The sequence below is a fragment of the Diplotaxodon limnothrissa genome, linkage group LG3 (genome assembly GCF_057381915.1).
Source record: "Diplotaxodon limnothrissa isolate DT_005_m linkage group LG3, D_limnothrissa_male_GT1.1, whole genome shotgun sequence".
In the NCBI taxonomy this organism is placed as follows: Eukaryota; Metazoa; Chordata; class Actinopteri; order Cichliformes; family Cichlidae; genus Diplotaxodon; species Diplotaxodon limnothrissa.
The window spans coordinates 13,981,832-14,004,574 of NC_140598.1; the positions used below are offsets into that span (position 1 = coordinate 13,981,832).

At 39.9% G+C, this 22,743-nt stretch overlaps 4 protein-coding genes across 5 annotated transcripts in view; all 4 read right to left on the bottom strand.

Moving 5' to 3' along the window:
- LOC146634600 (protein NLRC3-like) overlaps window positions 1-22,743 on the bottom strand; it is a 720,577-nt gene that overhangs the window by 442,236 nt on the left and 255,598 nt on the right. The window lies entirely within an intron of this gene.
- Window positions 1-22,743, bottom strand: part of LOC146634610 (protein NLRC3-like) — a 218,654-nt gene that overhangs the window by 111,159 nt on the left and 84,752 nt on the right. The gene's annotated exons all lie outside the window — the stretch shown is intronic.
- Window positions 1-22,743, bottom strand: part of LOC146634613 (protein NLRC3-like) — a 152,276-nt gene that overhangs the window by 44,782 nt on the left and 84,751 nt on the right. The gene's annotated exons all lie outside the window — the stretch shown is intronic.
- LOC146634617 (uncharacterized) lies at window positions 10,576-12,559 on the bottom strand. Its single transcript, XM_085349636.1, has 4 exons — window positions 12,140-12,559; window positions 11,742-11,897; window positions 11,332-11,424; window positions 10,576-10,899 (listed from the first exon to the last, which is right to left on the bottom strand). The coding sequence occupies exons 1-4, from the start codon at window positions 12,482-12,484 to the stop codon at window positions 10,576-10,578; spliced, it is 918 nt and encodes a 305-aa protein (XP_085205762.1). The 5' UTR covers window positions 12,485-12,559.

Genomic DNA, 22,743 nt, shown 5'->3' on the forward strand with positions numbered 1-22,743 from the left:
CCAAGCCATGAAAATAGAAGATGATTTTCTGGGTGAAAAGTCATGATGATGTTGATCTGATCTATGTATAAAATGTACCGGTGACGCATGAAGGGGCGTCAGTAAACAAACCCTGATGCTATAAAATATCTGTTCATGCTTTGGTTAAGTCGAGGACTACTGGCTGTCTGCGTACAGAGTGTCTTCCCACACGTGTGTTTATTAAAATCATCGTTTGACTTCACCCGGCCGGATCGGTGTGGTTATTCTTCGATCACCTCTTGTACCCTTCCTCAATTTTGAACCTTAACATTTGGGGGCTTCGTCCGGTTATTGAGGAGGGAGAGTTGGAGGTTTAGACGGAGAAATCCGGGGTCTTAGGTGGTCTGACGGGCAGACATGAATTCCAGTGGTCGAAGTGAGTGGGCATAAGCCGGCTTATCCAAAAGGTAAGGCACTACCTGTTGAATTATTTCCAAAGTGTGCCAAATTGGAAATGATAAAATTTAAGTCTACTCACTGAAGTTACTGGTGGATGTCTGTTTTGATTTTGATGAAAATCTCATGAGTTGAAGCAGTTAGAGTTCTGCTAAGAAGAAATGAAAGCAGTTAAGAGTCTGATAAGAAAAGTTTAAATACTGGGTTGAAGTCCCAAAGAAATTGAGTTCGAGTCTCAAGTAGTTTGGTAGGGAATTGGTTATTGTGTTGGTTAGAGTCCAAATTTGGTCATAAGAGTGGACCTGAGCGGTCATTTTGTGAGTTGGAGTCTCCATTGACCACTAGGTTGCACCTGCCTCAGTTATACACTTGTTTCGGGTGTTGATTGTTGTTTCAAAGTATTATAAATTATTCTAGAACGGCAGTTCGAGTCTGCTAGGAAGCGCAGAGCCCGGAGGTTACGCTCCCTCCTTGTCGTGGACGCGCGACATTGACCTGTCGGCGAACAGGGTTAGTTCAGTTTGGCTTAACTGTGGGGTACAGGGCATCCTGGAATTAAGCTAGGAGTTAGAGTCTCCTTACCGTTTGGAACGGTACCTGCGCTTTTTTGGTCAGAAGAAGTTGGACTTCGGGCGTGTAACTTTACCTAAAACTTCAAAGTTTGGGTTGGTTGACGCTTTTAAATTGAGTTAGGGATTTTAGAAATGAGGCCAGAAACAGTTAAAGTCTTGATACTGGTTAATTGGTCGCAAAAAACTCAGGGAGTTTATCCGCTGGGCGGTTATTTTAAATTTGTCTAAAATTGTGTAGGCGCTAAAGCTGGCAGATCTGACAGTGGTTGTAAATATAAGACGTCGTTGTAATATAGAATAAGAAAATTTGGTGTGAGAGATCTCTGTGTGTCGAGTCAGTAATGCACTGACTGCCTGCTGCCATTTTTAGATGGAGAGTGTGTGTGCATGCAAATGAGGCAACTGATGCAGAGCGCATGAGAGGACTATGCTTTCGGTTTTGTGTGATTATTCAGCCCTATAACTATTGTTTGCAAATGTGGATAAATGTCTGTGATTAAAATGCTGGCTTAGTGAAATAATAACATTGTAAATATATGAATGGTGACAGCGTTTCAAAATAGAATATAAGAATTGTTTGTGTTTAAAACCAACGTTTAGGTAAGAAGATTTAAGGTGGATTTGAAGGCATAAACAAAAAATAAAAGGGTTACAGTCTGCAAGTGTTGTTAATTCATGAGCTGACTGGATGCAGAGTAAGTGGAGTGGTCATCCTGAGAGGATTGAATGATGCTCTAACTCTGTGGTCAAGTCAGACATAGGTTTTAAGTAACCATGAGCCACTAATAAGCGTGACAGATTAATGAATATGTGTAAATTGAACTTGTTAAATAGCCTTAATAGAAGTATCTCAATGAACACGCAATGAAGTGGACTTTTTAGGGGTAGTTTACCATTGATACCATAAAAAGCAACTTAATTAGTAGTTCAATAACAAATTTTAAAGATAACCTTTGTTATTTGATAAGAGAGAGAAAAATTCAGGTTACATATAGTAAATAAATAAGGGAATGTTAATCTCTGCGTCATTCCACACTGAAATTTCAATTGTAGGGGATCATCTGGAGGTGAATTGTGTAGGACACGGGGAGACAGAAGAATCTCCCCATGAGTTTTCGGTGTGCATAGAAATTGAGGAGGCTGAACTGGAAGCCTGCCTGGGTCGTTGTTTTTGTTTATTTGAGGGTCTGCTGGAAATTTGTGAGAACGACCACCTTGATATGTGGGAGCCTTCTCGGGCAGCGATTTTTTGTTAAACATGTGGCAGGTTGTGCAAAATGGAGAAAGCTTTGACATGATGAATAAAGGTGTGAGAGGTATTTCTTTGGTGATGTAAAGTAGGAGGTTTTAAAGTTTGAAAGTGTTTTTAATTTGAGAGAGGCATGAGTGATGTTATAAGAGTTTGAGTTTCTTTTTCTTTCAGTTTAAAACACATAAGTACATACACTTGGTACACCTGTTTACTCTTTGACTTTATTAAAACAAACGGTGTATTTGAGTTTGAATTTCAGTAATTGTATGTTGATATGGTAATTTAGTTTTATGTTAGGTGAAGGAGATGTCCATCTCTGCGTCTTGCAGGATCGAAAGTGAAAGTTGAAGGTTGTGATGTGAATGCTGTGAGTACTCGATTTGAATGATTCTATGTGAGGTGTACAAAATACTAAATAATAATAACACTATGAAAGTTGATAGTAGAGTGAGTGCAAGGTGATGTGTGAACAGAGGAAGTCTGAGAGAGAAGTGTGTGCGTAGGCAAAATGCAGAGTGTGTGCGTGAAATAAGGGAGTATTGTTTTTACATCAAGGTTTAGTAGAACTAAAGTAGAACGTCACAAACAAACAAAAGAAGGTAAAATGAAGAGAGAAAATAACTGACAATTACATTAATGAATAGAAAACACACATACACAAAGTGCCATATGTGAAATTATTCTAGGAAGGAGTCAGAAGTGAGATAGTTTAATATAAGATGCAATGAAGGAAGCAGCTTACACTCCTTTAATTCCCAGAGCCAGTGTGTTCCCTCCCCTGCCCACTTGGGCCCCGTATCAGGCGAGTATGGAAGGCTGGATAGCCCATGACGGGTAAGATCCCACCTCGAAACCCTGGGACAACCTAAGGCAGGCACAGTCACGATTACTCGGCTTCAGTAAGAAGACGGGACCTGACGGGTAAGGCCGCTGGGCTGAGGCAGAGGGGGTAAGTGGCAAGTGGAGCCCTACCTTCTGGCTGAGGACAAGGAATGCTGCTATTTAAGGTAGGAAATTAGAATTTGGGTTAGTAAATTTGGGGAGGAGAAAATTGACTGTTTAAAGGCAAAATTATGAAGGAGTCTGACACACTGCAAAAGCACCATATGCAAATTCACACACACAAACAGAAAATGCATTAAACTTATAAAGACAAGACAAGCTCATGGAGTTTAATGCATAGATACAGATTAAACCTGGCTAAGAACACAAACATATGCAATGAAGAACAGCTTGCTATTTTGTATGAATGATACAATGGTGTGAATGTTTAATAAAATATATTTGAGTTTGTAATTGAGGAATAGAAGAAGCCATATGACTGAGGAAGTGACTTTCAGGAGAGGAAGCACGGCAGACAAGAGGAGTGCAGATTTGGGTAGGAAATTTATAGTTTAGTGATACGTTGTCGTAAGGGGGTTATGTTTTATGCTGAATGTAAGTATGTTACAGAGCATAAGGGGGTGATTTTTGTGTGCAAATTGTGTGGTTTTAATGAGACTTCCGGTGTATTGAGGAGGTGAAATTATGTGGTGGCAAGACTTGTGTGTTTAAGGTTGTTGAGGTTGTTGTGGTGATGGGTTGATTTTGTCAGTTAGGTTTGGGTTGGTGTTTTTGTTTTTAATAGAGGGAGTTTTAGGAAACATGGACATGTCTAAAATTGGGCCCATTATTTTGTAACAGTGCACTTAAAGAAAACCTGTCAGGTGATTTTGTTTTGTTTTTATGAGCTAACAATCAGCTCTATTTTTTATTTCTGTTTTAAGCAGGCCTGCAACAGTGAATAACGGCGCTGAAAATTATCGGGAAGAGCAAATATAAGGTGGGCTTTCCAGATTACAATTGGCTGAGGAGAGCTACCTGTGGGGACTGATCAAGGTCGTAAGTCCCTGTAAAAAGGATTTTATGCGAGTCAATCCAGTCCAAAAGCATAAAGAAATATTTTCCTATGGAAAATAAAAATGACTGAGCTCATTTTGCTGAGGGTGGAGTATCTGATCGTGCGGGAAGCTCCACTATCAGCAAAGATATGGAGTAAATGTGTGAGTGAATGTGAGGATGAATAAATGTGGACAAACAATTTGTTTTTACCAGAGAAAATTTCTGTTTTGTTTTGTTGACTGGGGTTAGATTATGGGATTATAGTATATTGTTGGGAGAATGCCAAATGCTAAAGGGGAAATATTTTTTGATGTAACTCAGTTATCATTAATTGAAGAAACACATGACTGATAACTGTTCTGTTTTAAGTTTATTTTATGACATAGATTGGATCATGAGTGGGGAAAACTGAGCATTTTAAGTTTTGTATAGTATCTTGACACATGAAATGTATCAAGATAAAGGGGGGTTTAGGGTTTAATAATTTAATTGTTTAATAATTTAGGATCATTTTAGGACCTTTTGGGTTTTTGATCATTTGGGTATGGTAAAACTGAAACTGTTATTTTTAAGTTAAGGTTAAAGGATTAAAAGTGAACTTGTCACGGTTTGCGAGGCAAGCCGTGTGGAGTTGTAGAAAAGGACCCAAAAGGCGGCAGCTCTGGTGCAGGTGAATATTTATTTACAACGGTGGGCACAAAACAGCACTGGTGGAAAAACAAGAAACCGGAAACCTAAACTGGGTAAGCTAATAACACAAACCAGAAACGAGGATGCAGGGAGGTCCGGGGAAATACACAAGAGACGCAGGGAGACCGAGGGGAAACAACACAGACGAACCAGCAACTACCATAACAGAAGACACAACTTAAATACACCCAGAGAAAGCACGGGGAGAACACAGACATAACAGGCTGGGGGAAACATGGAATAAACACAAAGAGAGACGAGAGCTCATAAATAGACAGAGGGGCACAAGGGGGTAAGTGTCACAAAGGGAAAAACACTTAGGGAACACCACAACAGGACACCTCAGAAAACCTGGCCTAAATAAGGAGCGAAAATACAAGGAACCAAGAATACTGGGCCAACATGGCCCAGGACCATGACAGAACTGAATCCTGTTTAGAAGATACAATGCCGGTTTTTCAAAGCTGTGAATAATTCTTAGAGGGAAAATTAGTGAGGGTTGAAGGAGTAGAACAGGTTTGAGTTCTTTTTGATTTTTAGAAGAAGTGGTTATAATGTAGGCTTACACATACAGATATTACATAGGTTTATCTTTAGGATAAAGGGGGAGCTTCTACGTAGAAATGATTTTTATACATATTGCATTTTGTGCTTTTAAAGGAGTTGTGGCTCAAATTTGTCTCTTGAGGGTCATGAGCCTTTGGCTAGCGCTATGATTAGCCAATCTACTGTGAGGATAATATGAGTTCATGAAGGATTGCACACGCTTACAGACACAGAGTTAAGAAACACACATGACAGTATTGATTCCAGGCAAAAGGCCTTAAATTCATTTAGCTTTTAACTGAACTTAAAAGAAGGATCAAAGAGGAAGGAAAGCATATATTTTGGGTAAGTCTGATAAACTAGAATTAGGAGGTATTGTTACATTAAAGGGAGCAAATGAAATAAAAAGGCTATACCAAAAACAGGTGATAACATAGGAAATGTGAGGTTAAAATGAAGTTAACACATAGGAGTTGTTTTTAGGCAGCATTTAGCTATGATGAAATGTATACAGGAGTAATTGCTTATATGCTTAAACTTAATTGATTAAAGTGGTTGTTTTCTTTAGGAGTAGAGGAACTTGCAGCAGCGACAATTTGTGCACAGGATGTTGATGATCAGATAAGGGAAAAATAGAGCGAGCAACCGGACGTGAAAGCAGGGCTTAAAGAGTTTTAAAGGGATGAGTAACGTTGAAGAGTATACATAAATACAAGTCAATAAGTTAAGAAGATAATTAGGATCAGGCTTTTGATTAAAGAGTCCCAGATAGGATAAGTTAGGGAGATGCAGGAAAAGGTGTTTTGTTTCCTTTGCAGAAGATCGATCTCGGCGACCACAGGAGGGGCAAGGATCCTGGAGATCTCGAGGTCCGAGACCACCAGAGAGGGTCTGAGCGAGGACACAATGTATTGCGACCTCTGGTGTTCCAGAGGTCGAGAGAGGGAGTGTGGAGCAGGGAAATTATTTTACTGCTATTGTTAAATATTCATCATTATTACCATTGCATTAATAATATAATCTGGAGTTTATATTGCATTCAGGGGTTGAACAGTGTGTGTCTTTCAGAAAGACTAAGTTGCAGGCTGACAGGAAGTTGCAGGTTTGCAGAGTGTGCCTTTTGCAGAACTGAAACCGAAAGCAGAGTCTAAGTGCAGGTTATTTTGAGGCGCATTTGAGGACGAGACACAGACAGTAGGTGAAGAGGTGACACAAAGAGCATGTGAGGTCAACACATACACACACATTAGTTAAATTTATTTAGAGGAACCGTCCTTGTTGTCTCGGCAAGAAAGAGGAACAATTCATTTTAAGATAAGAACGGAAAGTACCAAGCCATGAAAATAGAAGATGATTTTCTGGGTGAAAAGTCATGATGATGTTGATCTGATCTATGTATAAAATGTACCGGTGACGCATGAAGGGGCGTCAGTAAACAAACCCTGATGCTATAAAATATCTGTTCATGCTTTGGTTAAGTCGAGGACTACTGGCTGTCTGCGTACAGAGTGTCTTCCCACACGTGTGTTTATTAAAATCATCGTTTGACTTCACCCGGCCGGATCGGTGTGGTTATTCTTCGATCACCTCTTGTACCCTTCCTCAATTTTGAACCTTAACAATACGGTTATTGAAGCTGTGGGGTTAATTTTTTAAGTAACATGAGAGAGAGGCAGCAGCATACTGTTAGATTATAATATTATTTTATGCCATGTTATACCCCTAACTAAAGATTGTGAATTATTATGTAGTTTTAGTTTGCATTATTCTCCTGAATTAGAAGAAGCTGATAACTATTGCATTAGTTAAACTGATTTGCATTACATTAGACTGCTGATTTATTGTGGATGAATGATATTGTTTTATGATGCATAATACTGCTGCAGAAAGCCATCGCCTTATTTGTCTGATTAGAAGAGAACAGAGTGTGCTGGAGTTTTCTGCCCCAACTCAGCAGGAGCAGATAAACGGGGAGCCAAGGTCGTAGCTTAGGCGCCGTGTGAGAGAAAGCATGTGAATGTTTAGGCTTTTATGATAAGGTGGGAGAACCAGAGGCTATAAGAGTTTGAGCAATGCTCCACCATTTTGAGATCTGAGGCTGTCTGCATACGGTGTCCATCTCCCACGCGTGTGATCATTAAAATCATCGTTTGACTTAACCCGGCCGGACCAGTGTTGTTATTGTGGTTTTTTCTCTTGTCTCTTGTCTCCATCCCCATATTTTGAACCATAACAATACACACAGAGCATCAGTGATAGAAAGCTAGGCTAACATAGGGTAGCTACCTGTTCAAGGAGAAACATGTATAGGCCCATCTCAAGTGCCAGTGAACATCTAAATGATTCAGGGAAGACTTTGGAGAAAGTGCTGTGGGGAGATGAAACCAAATTCCAATTATGTGGCTTTAACTGACCTTTTGAAATACGAGTGTGATGCAAAAAATAGCATCCCCGCAGTCAAGCAGAGAGATGGAAACATTATGATGTGGGCTACAGGACGACTTAGTCGGGGTTCCAAGCAGTCAGGAAATGTGACATCGTCAGACTGCAGGCCACGGATTGGCTCGTCAGTCGCGGCACTCAATGAGTCATGAGACGGTGTCTTTCACTAAAATCAAAACTGCAGTTTTTTAAAACCCTGCAACAAGGCAAATAGCTGCACAACACCGTGGTTTCCAAGTGTGACAAAAAGCCACAGATACATCATTCACACATTCACACACTGGTGATGGCAGCTACATTGTAGCCACAGCTGCCCTGGGGCGCACTGACAGAACATTGCAGAACCTTCAGCACCTCGTATGAAAAATATTTGACTGTGTGCATGCTTTTAGCACTGTTTGGATTTGAGAAAATCTAAAATAAATCGAAATTTGCTTTTAGAAGTTGTTTTATAAAGTTCAGTGGTATATTATGCATACAATAGGACATCTATTTAGATTTACATCTTCCACAGAAAAAACTGCACATTACTGAAACTTAGTATACTGGACTTTGTTGTTGTCCCACACAGGTTCAATTTCGAGTGGTAGATGGCTCAGTGCTCAGTCAACCAAGATTTTATGATAGTGGACACAATGAGATAGATAAGCTGCTTGTAAACAGTACTTTTATGCTCTCTTTTTCCATTTGGATAAGAAAGAAAGAACCAGGAAACAAAGGCAAACAAATAATCTGTGCCTTTATCCCAGATTCACATTATAGGAACAGCTGCTCAATGACCACTGTAGTCTTTGCTTACAGCACTTTTATCTAGATCTATGCAAAGTGATCCACTACACCTACTTTTACAGTTAAATCATTTTATGAGCACTGATGCCATTTTAATCTGAGTTTCTACTCAAATACAATCAGTAAAGAAAAACACAGTCTGTGACGTTTGTTTTGAAGGAAAAGGTATTCCCTGCAAATGTTTATCTGTGTGAGACTATTCAGAAAACAGTCATTTTGTTTTATAGGTGAGACACTTGGCCTCTTTTTTCCTTGTTCTACGTTTGTCTTTTGTCCGATTACTCTGGAACACAAGATGGAAAACTGATATTCTCATGTTAAAAATATAGAAAAAGGATTTTATCACCCATAAATGTTAACTTCTCATGCCTCTAAGCACAAGCAGGAGCAGAAGTGCCCTCTGCAGTTTGTGTGTGGAAGTGCAAAAGCTTACAGCACCTGGTTTTCCCAGGCGGTCTCCCATCCAAGTACTGACCAGGCCCGACCCTGCTTAGGTCACGATATCGGGCAAGCAGAGCTGAAGAGGAGGATGCAGGAGGCCTGTGTGTGTTCAGCAGCCTGCTGCATTGGAGTTTGCCTGGTAACAGATGACTCAAACAGCCCACACACCCGCTGGACGTGACCGCAAACATGCCCCCCTGCACCTTTTACATAGCCCGGCTGCTCGAGTTCTTTTGCTGGTTTTTCCCGCGACCCCCCACCTTCTTCAAATCCAACAAAAGTGGTATCAAACGTTTATGCTACGTTTGTGCTGTAAAAATTTTTGTTTGTGCTGCTATCATTTTAAAGATATTCAAGAAAATTTCTAGAGGTCCCCAGAGGTCAACCAGCCCCCCCACATTAATTAAATCAAACAAAACTGGTGTCAATCAACTGTGCTACGCTTGTGCTGGTTTGTGCTGCTAAAATTCTCATTTCTGCTGCTTCTGTTTTAAAGATATTAACGAAAATGTAAAGGTCAAAAGGTCTCTTCAGTATCCTTCCTGCACTGAAAAAAGAAAATAGTTGAACCAACTTAATTGAATTATTTCAATTGGTAACACCAAATTTAATTAAGTTCTTTGAAATTAAGTTAATACATTAAATTAACACAACTGATTTAAGTTACATGTACTTAATAAATTAATTGCTGTCAAATAAACATTTTGCATTAATCCAACTTAAAATTAAGACATTTCAACTTAAAGTTTTCAGTTTTTCCAACCCAATAATTTGCATAACCCAAAAGTAAAATATTGCTCTTTGCTAACCTAATAATGTGGTTTAGTGTAAATTACTTTTTGTAGTGACTCTAAAATGAAATTTTAGTTTGTATAATAAAGCTTAAATCAAAATTTTAAGTTGCCTGAAAATATTTTTCAAAAATTCAAAATCCAATGTTTTTTTTTTAAATGCTTTATTGTATAAATGTAATAAAGTATTACCTTTATGGCAACCAACACAGCTTTTGGTCAAATACATTACACATTTGTCCTTTTTGAAACACATATGCACAAAATGCAAGTAATGCTTAGTAGGACCACAAAGTTGTCAACAAAGTGTAAAGTGCAACACAGTATTACACAAATATCAATCTTAACACATACAGTGTCAACTATGAAAAAGTGCCCCAAGAGTATACAGAAACTTCTCTTCAGCTATAGCCAATGAATAAATATCTGAACAGTGTAGCTGACCAATGGGGATGAAAAAATATAAACACTCCTCTAGAGTTTTAGAATGTCACAACAGTTTGTTGTATAACTGAGCACATCAAACCTGAAATGCAACCTTTCCCTTGAAACGAAGGCAAATATGTCTGAAAAAAAATTAAAAAATAAATAAAAATACCATAAAAGCACATTAAATTGGGGTTTGAGGTCTCTTGGAGCATAAAAAAGGCCCAACATCCAAAAGAGACTACATATTTTACATGCTATATGTCCAAACACAGTTGTTCCTTCGCATTATGGCACAGGGCCATTTGTTGGTCATTGTTCTGTGCCATTACTGGGAGCTTTGAAGTTTGATATACAGATTTTGGACTTTGGGGGACATCTTGTGCTGATCAAGCTGCATGAAGATTTTTTGGAGCACTTCAAAAGTGAAGCGAAAGGGTTTTGGATAAGCTAGGTTGAGTGCATAGATCAAACCTAGAAGCAGGGCACAAGCTGAGGCAACTGAAGTTAGTTCATGCAACACTTCCACACCCTCAATGACAATGCCAATGTCTTCAGGTGGCTCCTGCAGTCCCTCCCCCTCCTTCCGAATCACATACACTGCCATGGTGACCTCCTCCAGGTCCCTCTGAACATCATCTGCTCCACAGTCCTACAGAGGGGTACAAGACACAAACACAAATCATCATTAGCCTCACTTCTTACTGTGATTAAGTGTTTGGGTGATGTACCAATATGTGTTATGTGCTGGGCTATTTCTTGGCTGGGTGTCATCACACACCAGAAACAGCAGAGAGAGGTGTATCAATCTGACTCTAATCAAATTGTAAGCAAGAAAGATAAGATTTCCCAACATGTCAAACTATTCCTTTGAACTTAAATAATCAAGTAAGCCCGTCTTACTTAAAACAAAGTCAATCCGATATGTAATGTGTTGTTGCTGGGAATTACATAATGTCCAATATGGTCATGATAATAAATACATGTCAGCAATCCAACTAGGGTTCACGTGTTATGTTTGTTCTAACAGTTAACTTTTTTGTGTCCCTTTGACAAGATGTGCTGACAAACTGTTGAAACTTACAAGGTATTCCTTGATCAGGCCATCTGCATCTTCTCCCAGGAAGATGGTGAGGGCTTTCAGCACACATTCCCTCCGATGATTAATGTCCACAGTCTAGAACAACAAATGTTGAGTAATTTTAAACTCTAAATTTCATAAGACAGACATCCTTACTCTTATTGCTTAACTTACATGTACTTTATTTAAAAACAGTAATTCACAAGCCCAGAGATTCATTACAGAAAGAAAAGGGGATGAGTTCAGTGGAGTCGCTAAAAACATTCATGCATATGAAAGCCATGATTAGCATTGGCCTGCCCATATTGTCTTTATGAAAGATTCAGTTAAATATATATATATTTTTTTGGATTCAGATATATTTTGACAGCCCTCTTAGTTACGAAGCATCTTGTTTGATGGTACAGATTTACCTGGTCCAATGTGTCCAAGATGTTCGCAATCTTTTGGTGTGTTGCTCCTCCTTTGGCACGTATGACTTTGATCAGCTGACTTGAGTGCATGTCTAACTGGGCCATGAACTTCCACTCAAGAGGAACAGCCATGAGCCTCTGGAACTCTGTATTTATCTAAAAACAAAACACAAATGACAGTAGATATTGTATTATGGAACAAAATGCTGAAACTGATTGTATGCCAAAATGTCTATATCCCAAAAAGTATAACATATATGGGAATTCAAAATGTAAATTCTTTCATTAAGTTCAGTGTTATAAAATCTCAACCAAATCAAGTTATGACCGATTCATGAAAGTTAACTGCAATAAATCCCGAAGCATACAGACTTCGATCACTTCAGTTCCATTCTTACCTCTTTCTGTGTGAAGAGTGCAGGCCATCTGTCCTTCAGTTCCTGAATGCTTGGTTCTTGGTTTACCACCTCATGTCGTCTGTAGGCAAACGTGTTAGCCATTTTGTCTGCGATGACCCTTTCATTGTCCCTTATCCCGATCTCTGTCAGAAGTTCTAGTCTCACTTTTTCCATGCTGTCCAGAGTCTCACCAGTAGGAAAGGATGGATAAAAGTTAGCTTCAGAACATTTTGGCTTCTTCACTTTTTTAGCAGGGAAAGCATCTGTAGTAGCTTTAGATTTCAGTGAGTTTACACACAGCTCTGGACACCCCTGTAATTTGAGCTGGGTCCTGTAGTTTGCCATTTTGTACTTCAGTCGTTGTTTCCAACCGTAGCAGCCATTGAATGATCCAGGTTCTTTCAAACATGGGTGCTTTTTGATAAGGGCCTCTGCAGCTGCGCAGAAATGTGCATCCTCTGGATAGGCCTTGTAACGGTAAATTTCTTCTGCAACTCTTTTCAGGATATCAGACAGCATTCGGGCGCTTAAAGTCAACATTTTTTGGCTCACACGGTACTCAGTATTCCCCCTCTCTAGCTGTAGCTCTGTGTCATATGAAAATTGGGGAATTGCAAAGTCTTCTGGCCACTGTTGTATTCGAGATGACATAGATTCAGGGGATGAGAGGATAATTGTGTCATTTGATGCCACCGAAATACCGTCATCAGACTCAAATGAAAGAGACAGAGATGAAGTGGACTGATCGGCACTGATCAAAGGTGGATTTGTTTGCTGGTGGATCACTTTGATTGTCCCCAAATTCCGAAGTTCGGTGGTAGAATTCAGATTAAAGAAGTCGTTGCCAAAGTCTTGGTCCATGTATTGCAGTCTGAAGTTACCTTTTAACCCAAAGGTAGTCTTTATCGTGCTGAGAAGGTCTTCAAGTGACTCTGGGATGCCATTTGGAAGAGTCAGCTTTTCAATGTTGTTCTCTCCTAAAATCACCTTCAGTCTTGCAGGTGTTGAACCAGCCATGGTGGTCTGAGAACAAAGCACAAGCACAGTTAGTGAGGATCAACATGTAAACCACTGACATTTCCAATTAGGAGAATTTAATGTCAAACTAGAGGAAAAGAGAGAAGGCAAAGAGAGGAGGAAAGGGGAGGAGAAAATGAAGAGGAGAGGTGGAGATCAGCTGAGGCAGCGAGGAGAGAAGGCGAACCGAAGAGGAGAAGGGAGGAGAAGAGAGATGGCGAGAATATGGGAGACATTGAAGAGAAGAGAGAAGGAGAGGAGGTGAGGAGAATATAGGAGACAATAAGGAGAGGAAAGAAGAAAAAGAGAAGAGAAGCAGAAGGGGGGAGAGCATAGGATTAGCATTCACTGACTGGAATCCAGCGACCTGCATTAAAAAAAATGACATAACTGATGAATTGCCAATGACATCATCACACCACTTTGGCTTGCAGTATAAAATAAATATGTTCTGAGAACACATTAGTATTGTATGGGTCTGGGTTTTGTTTTCCCACTTAAGAAAATACTTTATCATATTTTGAGGCCTCACCATTTAAACATGGACATATCTTTTCAAGGTGACAAGACGCATCCCTCTAATATTGTAGTCTGCCAGTGGGTAGGTATCATGCAGTTCTTGTGGCTCAACAAGTTCCACTTCTTTGCTTGGTGATGTTTTGAGATCATAAGCTCTGTAGTGTTCCATATACCATCCGCTAAGCTTTTTCAGAATGAAGATTAGTTTGTCCTGCAGTATCACCATTTGGATGATTTCACCAAACTCTGGCAGTCCTCCCAGTGAGCCGTGGATCAAGATCATCCCACACTTGTAGATTATTCCATTATATGCTACACTTTTAGCCAAGCACACATTGTCCATATCTGGAGACTTCTGTCTCAGTGCATTTGAGATGTCCTTGTTAAGAACATCAATGTGAACAGTGGAAACATCTGTTACTTCCAGTGGGGGTTTGGCAAAGCTAATTGCATGCAAATGATATGCAATCTGATACTGATGTCTCTGTGAAAGGGAAAGAAGTACATTTTTGAAGCATCTGATGTTCCTTGCAACTCTTTTAAAAAAACTATGCTTTGCTTCGAATCGCATAGTCCATAGTGCAACCAGTGGCCCAAACTTACGGATCAAGTATGGATAATGTTCCAAGTAGTGGTGCTTTGGTTTAAGATTAACATCTGGGAAAACCTCTTGAAACTTGATTCTGTGCTCGGAGATCTTAAAACCAAGATATGCAATGGAGTCCTCAGTATGAACAGGACTGACAACAAGATCAACAATGTCCTTCAAGTCTGTTAAGATGTGCCAAGCAGGCTCCTCACAGGGTACACTCTGCCCAACGAACAAAGGCAAAAATCTGATAAGACTCCAGTTCTCGTGTGCATTCCCTCCTACACTTTTTTTGGATGCAAAACTGAGAGCCACAGGATGAGGTCGATTTGTTTTGTCAGCCCACTTAAAGTTGAAAGATGATATTGCTTCATTCAATGTACATAATGTGAAATACTTTTTTTTGATTAACAAATTGAGGCAAAGCGCAAGTTCAAAAGGAACAATTCCCTCAAAAAGATCATGTACAACATCAGGTGGAAACCCAGTGGTAACATCAAAATGTGAGAGGTGCTTTGACAAAATACACTTTGATTTCACACCATAATAACTGGGCCATTTGTTTTCCTCGATAATTCGTAAATGATCTGCATGAATGTCTTTTGTTCTTAAAGTAAAGACTTCACTTCTGACTTCAATAGTCTGGAACTCTGATGTTTCTGCAGTGCAAAATCTACATACGTATGTCCCTGAGAAATTTTCAAAGAATCCAGCAATACTGTGTGCACCAAGGTTGTCGGCAACAACACACTGAACAGTGCCTTTTACTGTTCTGCCCAACTTTGACAGAAATATCCCACTCTGTTCCAAAATTACAAGATCATTAATTACAGGTTTTAACACTTTCTCATACCCATAGCACTTCAGATCATTACTTTTGATTAAAGCAGCCAAATAGATTGAGGTTAAAGCAGAATTACAGCCTGGTGGCAAATTACCCAAAACCCAGTACAATCCACAAATTTTATGCTTCCTCCGTGATGTACCAAGGGGATTACATATTTCGAATTCATCAATGTATAATATCAATGAAATGCTTTCCTGCTTGGACAACAGTCCATTTTCATGGAAGAAGTCACCATCGAAGATAGTTTTGTAGTGCACATAAGTTTTTTGAGGCTGATTATCTACAGTATTCAAATTAACAGCCTGATCCAAGATTGTCTGGCAGTCAAGAATATGCTGCAAAGACTTTAAAATTGAAATATATTGGAATGACTTGTTATTTTTTCGGTCAAGTATATATTCCACTGGTTCCACTACTTTAAAGTGGCTCTTATAGTATGCTTTTCGTCTCCAAGGACTGGAAAGTGGACCTTTATCTCCAATTGCTTTTTTTACAGGGTTTGTCTCACAGAGTACACTGGCTAGCTTTTCAACAACTGACTGGTCAAATTGGCATCCGTTGTCTTGTAATACTTGGCTAATAGTCTTTTGGGTAATCGCCACAGAAACAGAACCAATCAAATAGTTTAACTCCTGCAAAAGCTCATCTACAGCTGCATTAGACACAAGAAAGATGTGTTCCAACTTAAGGAGCACTGAAGCAATTTTAAGCTCAATATCCTTCTCTAAGTTTTCAGAATACCCATTGTCAAAAGCAGAATTTAAATTTACATCACTCTCTATAATTTCCACATCTGAAATATCACTGGCAACACTGGCAAAAGATTCATCAACAGAACTTATTCCAGGCTTAAATGTGTTCACTGTACCAGAGTGTTTTCTGTATTTATGACTTTTGAAGTTCTCATAGACATTGGTTTTATATTCACAGTTTTGGAACACACATGTTACAGTCTCCTTATTTTTAAGATGCTGATAGATATGTTGAAAATATTCTCTTTCTGTGGAGAGTTGATTATGGCCACAAATATGGCAAGTGAATGTGGACGCAGCTTTGGAGACTGCTTGTTGGGCAGGGTGATTTCTTGATAGATGGCTCAGTAGGGCGTTCCAAGTCTTGAACCTACATGCACAATTTAAATAAGTGCATGGATATGAGTGGCCTCGTCCGTAATGCCTATGAATCAGTTTGTAGTGTTTGAGCAATTCAGATCTTTTTGTTAATGTTGTCCCACAGTCCTTGCATCTCCACATGAAGCATAGCACTGGAGGAACAAAGAGACACGCTTTACTGGGTGTATATAAATAATTTGAGAAAACACAGAGGGAGAGTTGGGCAATATTACAATATATCAATATGGTGATATGAGACTAGATCTCATCTCAGCTTTTTGCCACATTGCCCAACACAAAGCGAATCATTTAAACACAAAATGTATTCATCAAATGTAGCCAGCCCTCTCTAATTAGATTTTAAAGGGATAAGTTCAAAACAAAAGTTTAAAAACAAAACCCAAATGCCCATAGGTACATTTTTTTTTTTGCAATTGTTTTATATATAAAGCCGATTCCTGTTCAGTGTAAAACTGAATTAAGTTTAAATGAGACATTACTATTTTGAACTTGCATACCTTTGTTGTTGATAAACTGAAAGTACGCAAGTTCACAGGTAAAACGAGCTGCCTGGCACGCCTCCACACAGGAATGCCCCTCTTGAAGTAGTCACAGAGCTGTGAAGAAGTTAGGTCAGAAGGTGGCGATGGGGCATCACATTGGACACCAAGCCAAAGGTTGTGGCACTGTCCAGGGTTCCAACCAGAGGTGATGTAATCTTTCTGCCATCAGCAGACACCCCTCTGGAGAGGTTGACAGGAAGGAAAGGAAGCGCTACCCAAAGTCCTAAAGATTAAAGATATGTTCGAGTTAGTCTGTCGATCTTTCATCATGTTTACAGTGTTCATCTGCATCTATGTACTTATATATGTATTCAGACACAGACCAGAAGTGTGCTAGGTCTACAAGAAATCTGATGGCTGTATTTTCTGTGTTCAATAGCGTAATACTTTCTTCTATGTTTTCTAATTTTGATTTTCTGCCGCACACCATCTCCCTCTCACACGGCTGATCCGTGCGTGTACGAGCGCTGCACGCACCCTTTCTCCTCGCCTTCTTAACGTTATGTACATTGAAAGCAATGCAAGCGGCAGTAAATGCATGCTTCCTGGAGCCACCACAGCTAAACTTTACCTCCTACATCACCCGTGGCCGTGACCGCGTGAACTATTCGCGCCGACAGGCATACTGCGAACAACCACTCGTGTATAAATGCGCGCGCCCGAAGTAACGTATTCTGAAGAGAACCGCGGCCCAGCTTGCCGCTATAATGTGCTAATGCTAATGAATAACTAACAGTAAGCCAACACCGACACACTGCATGAATACACAACTTTAAGCTAGCGTTACGATATTAAAACAAGAGAGTACCGCCGGAAAACTACTAACTTAACCTACATGTCCAAGCACAAACTACCAACAGGTCTGACATTTCGCTAATGTTAGCAGGGCTGAATGATAGCGGTTTGGTCAGGTCAGTTTACTAAACACTTAACAATACAGTTGGAATATTTTTATATCTAATATATTAAAATATGTGTTCTACATTTGACTTACCTTCAAGGACTATGGAAAAAGTAATATCTTCGTTACCTTATTGACCAAATTGTTCACGAGGTCCTGCCTGCAGCCAAGTGCCTCTCAAATTGTTGTTCTCAACCGCAAGTAGAAAATTCTGGAGAAGGCGGAGACGTCATGACATCAGATGCACTGCGTCAGGAGAAACCTAATTGATGCAGGTTGACTCTAATGAGAATAGCAGGTTACATGTGTACTGAGGGAACAACACGTAATAACAAGTTGATATACTCCACAAATTTAGACTGGCTCCACTAAAGCAGAAATCTTAATGAAACTGACTCTGAACTTTACATAACTTCAACTACTGCTGAAATACACTTTTTAGAGTGTGATGGCAGCAAACTGAAGACGCTGTTGAAGAGATGAGTGGAGTCACCTGTAATGAAGAGGACCTTTCGAATGAGGCAGGCACAGTAGATCTCCTGGGGAGGGAGGCAAGAGAGGACCCTGCAATCCTCTCCACTGCTCTCACTACCCGTTGTCATATTTTTCCTGCAGGACCCAGTGCAGGAGTCATACCACACAGTGATGCAGTTGGTGAGGATACTTTCAATGGTGCTCTTTAGAAGGTGCTCATAGTGGGGGTTGAATCTCTTGTCAGCAGAGTGAAGAGAATTGTTATGTGCATTATTATTCAGCCCCCTTTGGTCTGAGTGCAGTCAGTTGCCCATAGACATTGCCTGATGAGTGCTAATGACTAAATAGAGTGCACCTGTGTGTAATGTAATGTCAGTACAAATACAGCTGCTCTGTGACGGCCTCAGAGGTTGTCTCAGAGAATACTGGGAGCAGCAACACCATGAAGTCCAAAGAAACACTCTGATGGACGTGTGGACAGCAATGCTGCCTTGAACAGTACCGATGTTTCAGGGCTGGGTGACGTTGTTGGGTGGGACATCTACATCCTGACATATCAAGGTTACTTTACTTTTAGGTCAATTTGCTTTACAGAAAAATAATAGCATTTGTCATCAAGATATTTATATGACTGCACTTGCTCAGGTTTGTCCGGATTTCAAACTGTTCTAAAAGTCTTTTGATTCAAATCTGGGGCTGTGTTATTGAAAGAAGCAGAGAAATCGATGAACTGAAGTCCTTTACTCTCTACGTGTTTGACAATCAGGTGAAGTAGAATCAAAAGCACGTCCTCCACTCCTCTATTGGGCTTATGTGCAATCTGCATTGAATCAAGCTGAAGTTCAGTGTCTTCCATAATCACATTTCTGATGATTTTTTCAAAGACTGAGGTGAGGGCAGCAGGCCTGAAGTCGTTTAGAACTTTTGGACGACTAGATTTAGGACCAGGAACCACAACAGCTTCTTTCCAAAGAGAGGGCATGAACGATTTATTCAGAATAACCTAAAATATGGGACTGAGTTGTCTGTGACGGTTCTCAGTCATCCAGGTCATTGTAGACTAAGGAGCTTGCAAAGAAAAGCGTCTGGACTTCTTTGAGTTGCTTGAAGACGTTTCACCTCTCATCTGAGAAGCTTCTTCAGTTCTAAGGGTCAGTTGGTGGGGAGTCCCAGATTTAAACCCAGTGGGAGTTTCCCCCCAAAGAGGGACAAAGGACCCCCTGATGATCCTCTACGTAATCACATGAGCCAAGGTGTGAAAGCGGGTGGGGGTCCTAATCAGCCAGGGTTTCGGGTGAGCTCATTGTGAAACCTGGCCCCACCCTATCATGTGATTTCCTGAGGTCAGATGGCCCAGGATGTGAGTGGGCGTTAAGGTGTCTGGGGAGGGAACTCAAAACTGGATTATAGATTATTTATATTATATATTGATATTATTTATCTGAATATTTATTTATCATAACTCTGTTTCTACACTCACTTTATATGAGTGCTTGTTGTTTCTTGTATATTTGCTGCTATGACAACTCAGTTTCCCTCCTGGATTAATAAAGTTTCTCTGATTCTGAAATACAGTGAGCCATTATATTTGTAGTTTCTAACTAACAATATAAAGGCTCTGCAACTGATAGAGCCACAGCACGTCCCACTGGCAGCTGAAGGAGCTTTTATACAAAGGACTTTGTAATTGAAGCTTTATTTATACAGGTCGGCTCATTGAGACTCAATGTCTCATTTACAAGAGAGACCTGTTCCAGACACACATATTAAAATTACAACAATAAGAGAAAAGTTTGTGTAATGTACTCAGTCACATTAAAAACGAGAACAAGTTCCCAGAGATGGTTTCACAAAAACATGTGTACGTCTTTTGAAGTCTGCAAGTGAAATCAACGGAGAGCCTTAAATCCTTCGGTTATGTTTTCCATGAAGACGGAGCAGAAAAGGAGAACGCCTTCTTCCCAAGCTCTGCATGAACTGATGGAACAGTGAATGTAATGATGTCCTGAGACTGCAGGCTGTGACTAAACTGTTTGCCTAACATGTACTCTGATGAATAGGAGGCAGTAACCCAGAAACAGATTGATAGATAAAATGATACTAATGGACCATCCTGTGTAAGACCAATGAGGACCAGTTAACCAGAGAACACAGAGTATAGTGGTGTTCTTCTGTTGTAGAGAAAGATTAAAAATATAAGACACTGGCTCAGCTATGATATTTGCAGCCAAGTGCAAGAAGGAAGGAGAACGATTGTGAGGACGAGTTTCTGGTGTTGGGGCTATTCAAAGCCTTACAAACCTCTTCTACTGTGACAGGTGTGAAGGAAAAGGTATCAGTAAGCAGGAACTACGAGCAGAGTTGTGTGCAAGAGGTTTACCATCAGATACTGTGCTGAACAAAGAGCAAGAAGCAACAAAGTGTTTGTTAAAGCAACATTTCAGTTTTGTGTGACACAGGAGTGGAGTCGATATTTAAGTGAGGAGGAAGCTCTGAGGAGTCACAGCTGGCAGAGACACTTTATAGTTTGCCAAAACCTCCTACGGTCGTTTGGACTGTCAGTCGTTAAAGTAAAAAATAGTTACATCTTGATGATGGAGGCAGTAATCCGATTACACAGCTAATGAAAACGTAGCCAATCAGCATCAGAGCCAGACTTCCTGCCCAGGCCTGGTTTCTCTCATGTAGGAGATCTGCCGGTACTGAACCAAACCAGGCCTGTCCCGACCTTTCACCCTGACCTGGCAAAAAGGGGCGTGTCTGTCCACAAAGTAGACACAACTCTCCTGTAAATGTTCCCAAACTGACATTGTCAGCCTGTTTAATACGACCCCAGTTCAAACTGATGCGGGCTCGGAGCGTGAGATTTTAGTGTTTCTCACAGCACCAACTATGCAGTGATCACTCAGGTCGTTGGCAAAAACTGCAGATGTGGAAAACTTACGCAGCATATTAGTTAAAAAAGGTCAATAAGAGCAGATTTATCTGGGTGTTTAGGATCAAGGCGTGTGAGGCTTTAAATAATTTGAGTCAGTTTTAAAAACAAGCAGCGTGCCTTAAAATCATCAGACACAGAAGAAAGCCAGTCCCAATGAAAATCATCCATCTGAAAGACGTCATTAAAATGCAGCTCAGATAAAAGTTGAACCAGAGACGGTGATGTGCTGGGGGAAGCAGGTGGAGGCTGATAGCAGCCAACAACAGTCTGATTTCCAAACAGATCAATAGTTAAGGCCAAGATTTCAAATGGCTGAGGTGCAGATGGAGAGAACAAGACTTGAGCAGCAAGACAGAGCTTCACATAAACTTCCAGACCTCCGCCTTTTCTGGGACAGTCTGAGAGCTAAATGTTAAATCCATCAGTTGCTACGTTTTTATCCAGTAAAGATTTGGAAAGTCTCAGAAACAACAACGATACCAGCACCGCTTGAACAGGCCCAGATTCCAATCATATCCATGTTAGGAAGCACACGACGTGATGCACGTGTAACCCAGACAGTTTTTAACATCTGCTGGTGTTTCACATTCAGCCAGAGGCCCAGGGTTAGGTTGGATACCAGACAATAATAAAAGCATCGTTATTAGACTCTAGAGCTGGTTTATAGCTGACACCACATGTAGAGTTTAAGTTCACACAGAGACGATGACATTTTTCTACAACCAGCAAACAATAAACAAGAAATGTAACAAGAGTTTCAGAAGAAGCTGTTTTACAGAGAAATGATTCCCTGAAGACAAAATTATTATTATCATCTTTATTTCTCCAGGTGAAAATTTAATTGAGATTAAAAATGTTGTTTTCAAGAGAGACCTGGCATCATGGCAGAAAGAGTCAGAAATACATCATAATTCAAACAAATACAAAATAGGAAAAACATCCTACATAAACTTCATAAAGTTTCATTAACAGACTTTGAACAATGGACTTCAAACTTCCCCCCAAAACAACAGAAACACATTTGAAGATAATGAATGACATTTATCCCTCTAAAGAAAGACTTAGACTACGATTTAATATGAATGAGAACATGTTCATAAATGGATGCAATCAAAGATTTCATCAATCCCTGATTTAGAGACAACAGAACATTTGGTTTGATTTCACAAGATAAGAATGACGACTGAGTTGGAAGATTGTTTTACATTTAGTCAAATCTTTCATACATAAAGTCGGATTACAAAATCATCCCCTAAGTTTGTTGTTTTATTCAAGGAATTGAAATTATGGAGAAAATCTGTGAAATGGCTTAAAGAAAACAAACCACAAAAACTCTATGATGCTCTAAACCCCCTGGTTTAGGTCGGACACCTTTCTGATGATGAGTGCATCTAACATTTCCTCAGAAGTCAATGTGCCATATGATTGCATTAGCAATAAATTACACACTATATAGAACCACTTCATAGGATTATATTTGTGCGCAGATGTTTGCAGCTATCAGCGAATATTTATCAGCTATTTTGAAACAAAAAAAGACTTTTTATCCATAACAGCAAATGAACTGTACAACAGAAAATACAAATGCTATTTATGGTCTCCTCACAACAATGATAAGAAAAATAAACTGGGCCAATATGTCAT

Coding starts and splice junctions, on each gene's coding strand:
- LOC146634617 (XM_085349636.1), bottom strand. CDS start 12,484: ATGGCAAACTACAGGACCCAGCTCAAATTACAGGGGTGTCCAGAGCTG. Junction 11,898..12,139: donor CACTCTTCACACAGAAAGAG/GTAAGAATGGAA, acceptor TTTTGTTTTTAG/ATAAATACAGAGTTCCAGAG. Junction 10,900..11,331: donor GCCTGATCAAGGAATACCTT/GTAAGTTTCAAC, acceptor ACCCCTCTGTAG/GACTGTGGAGCAGATGATGT.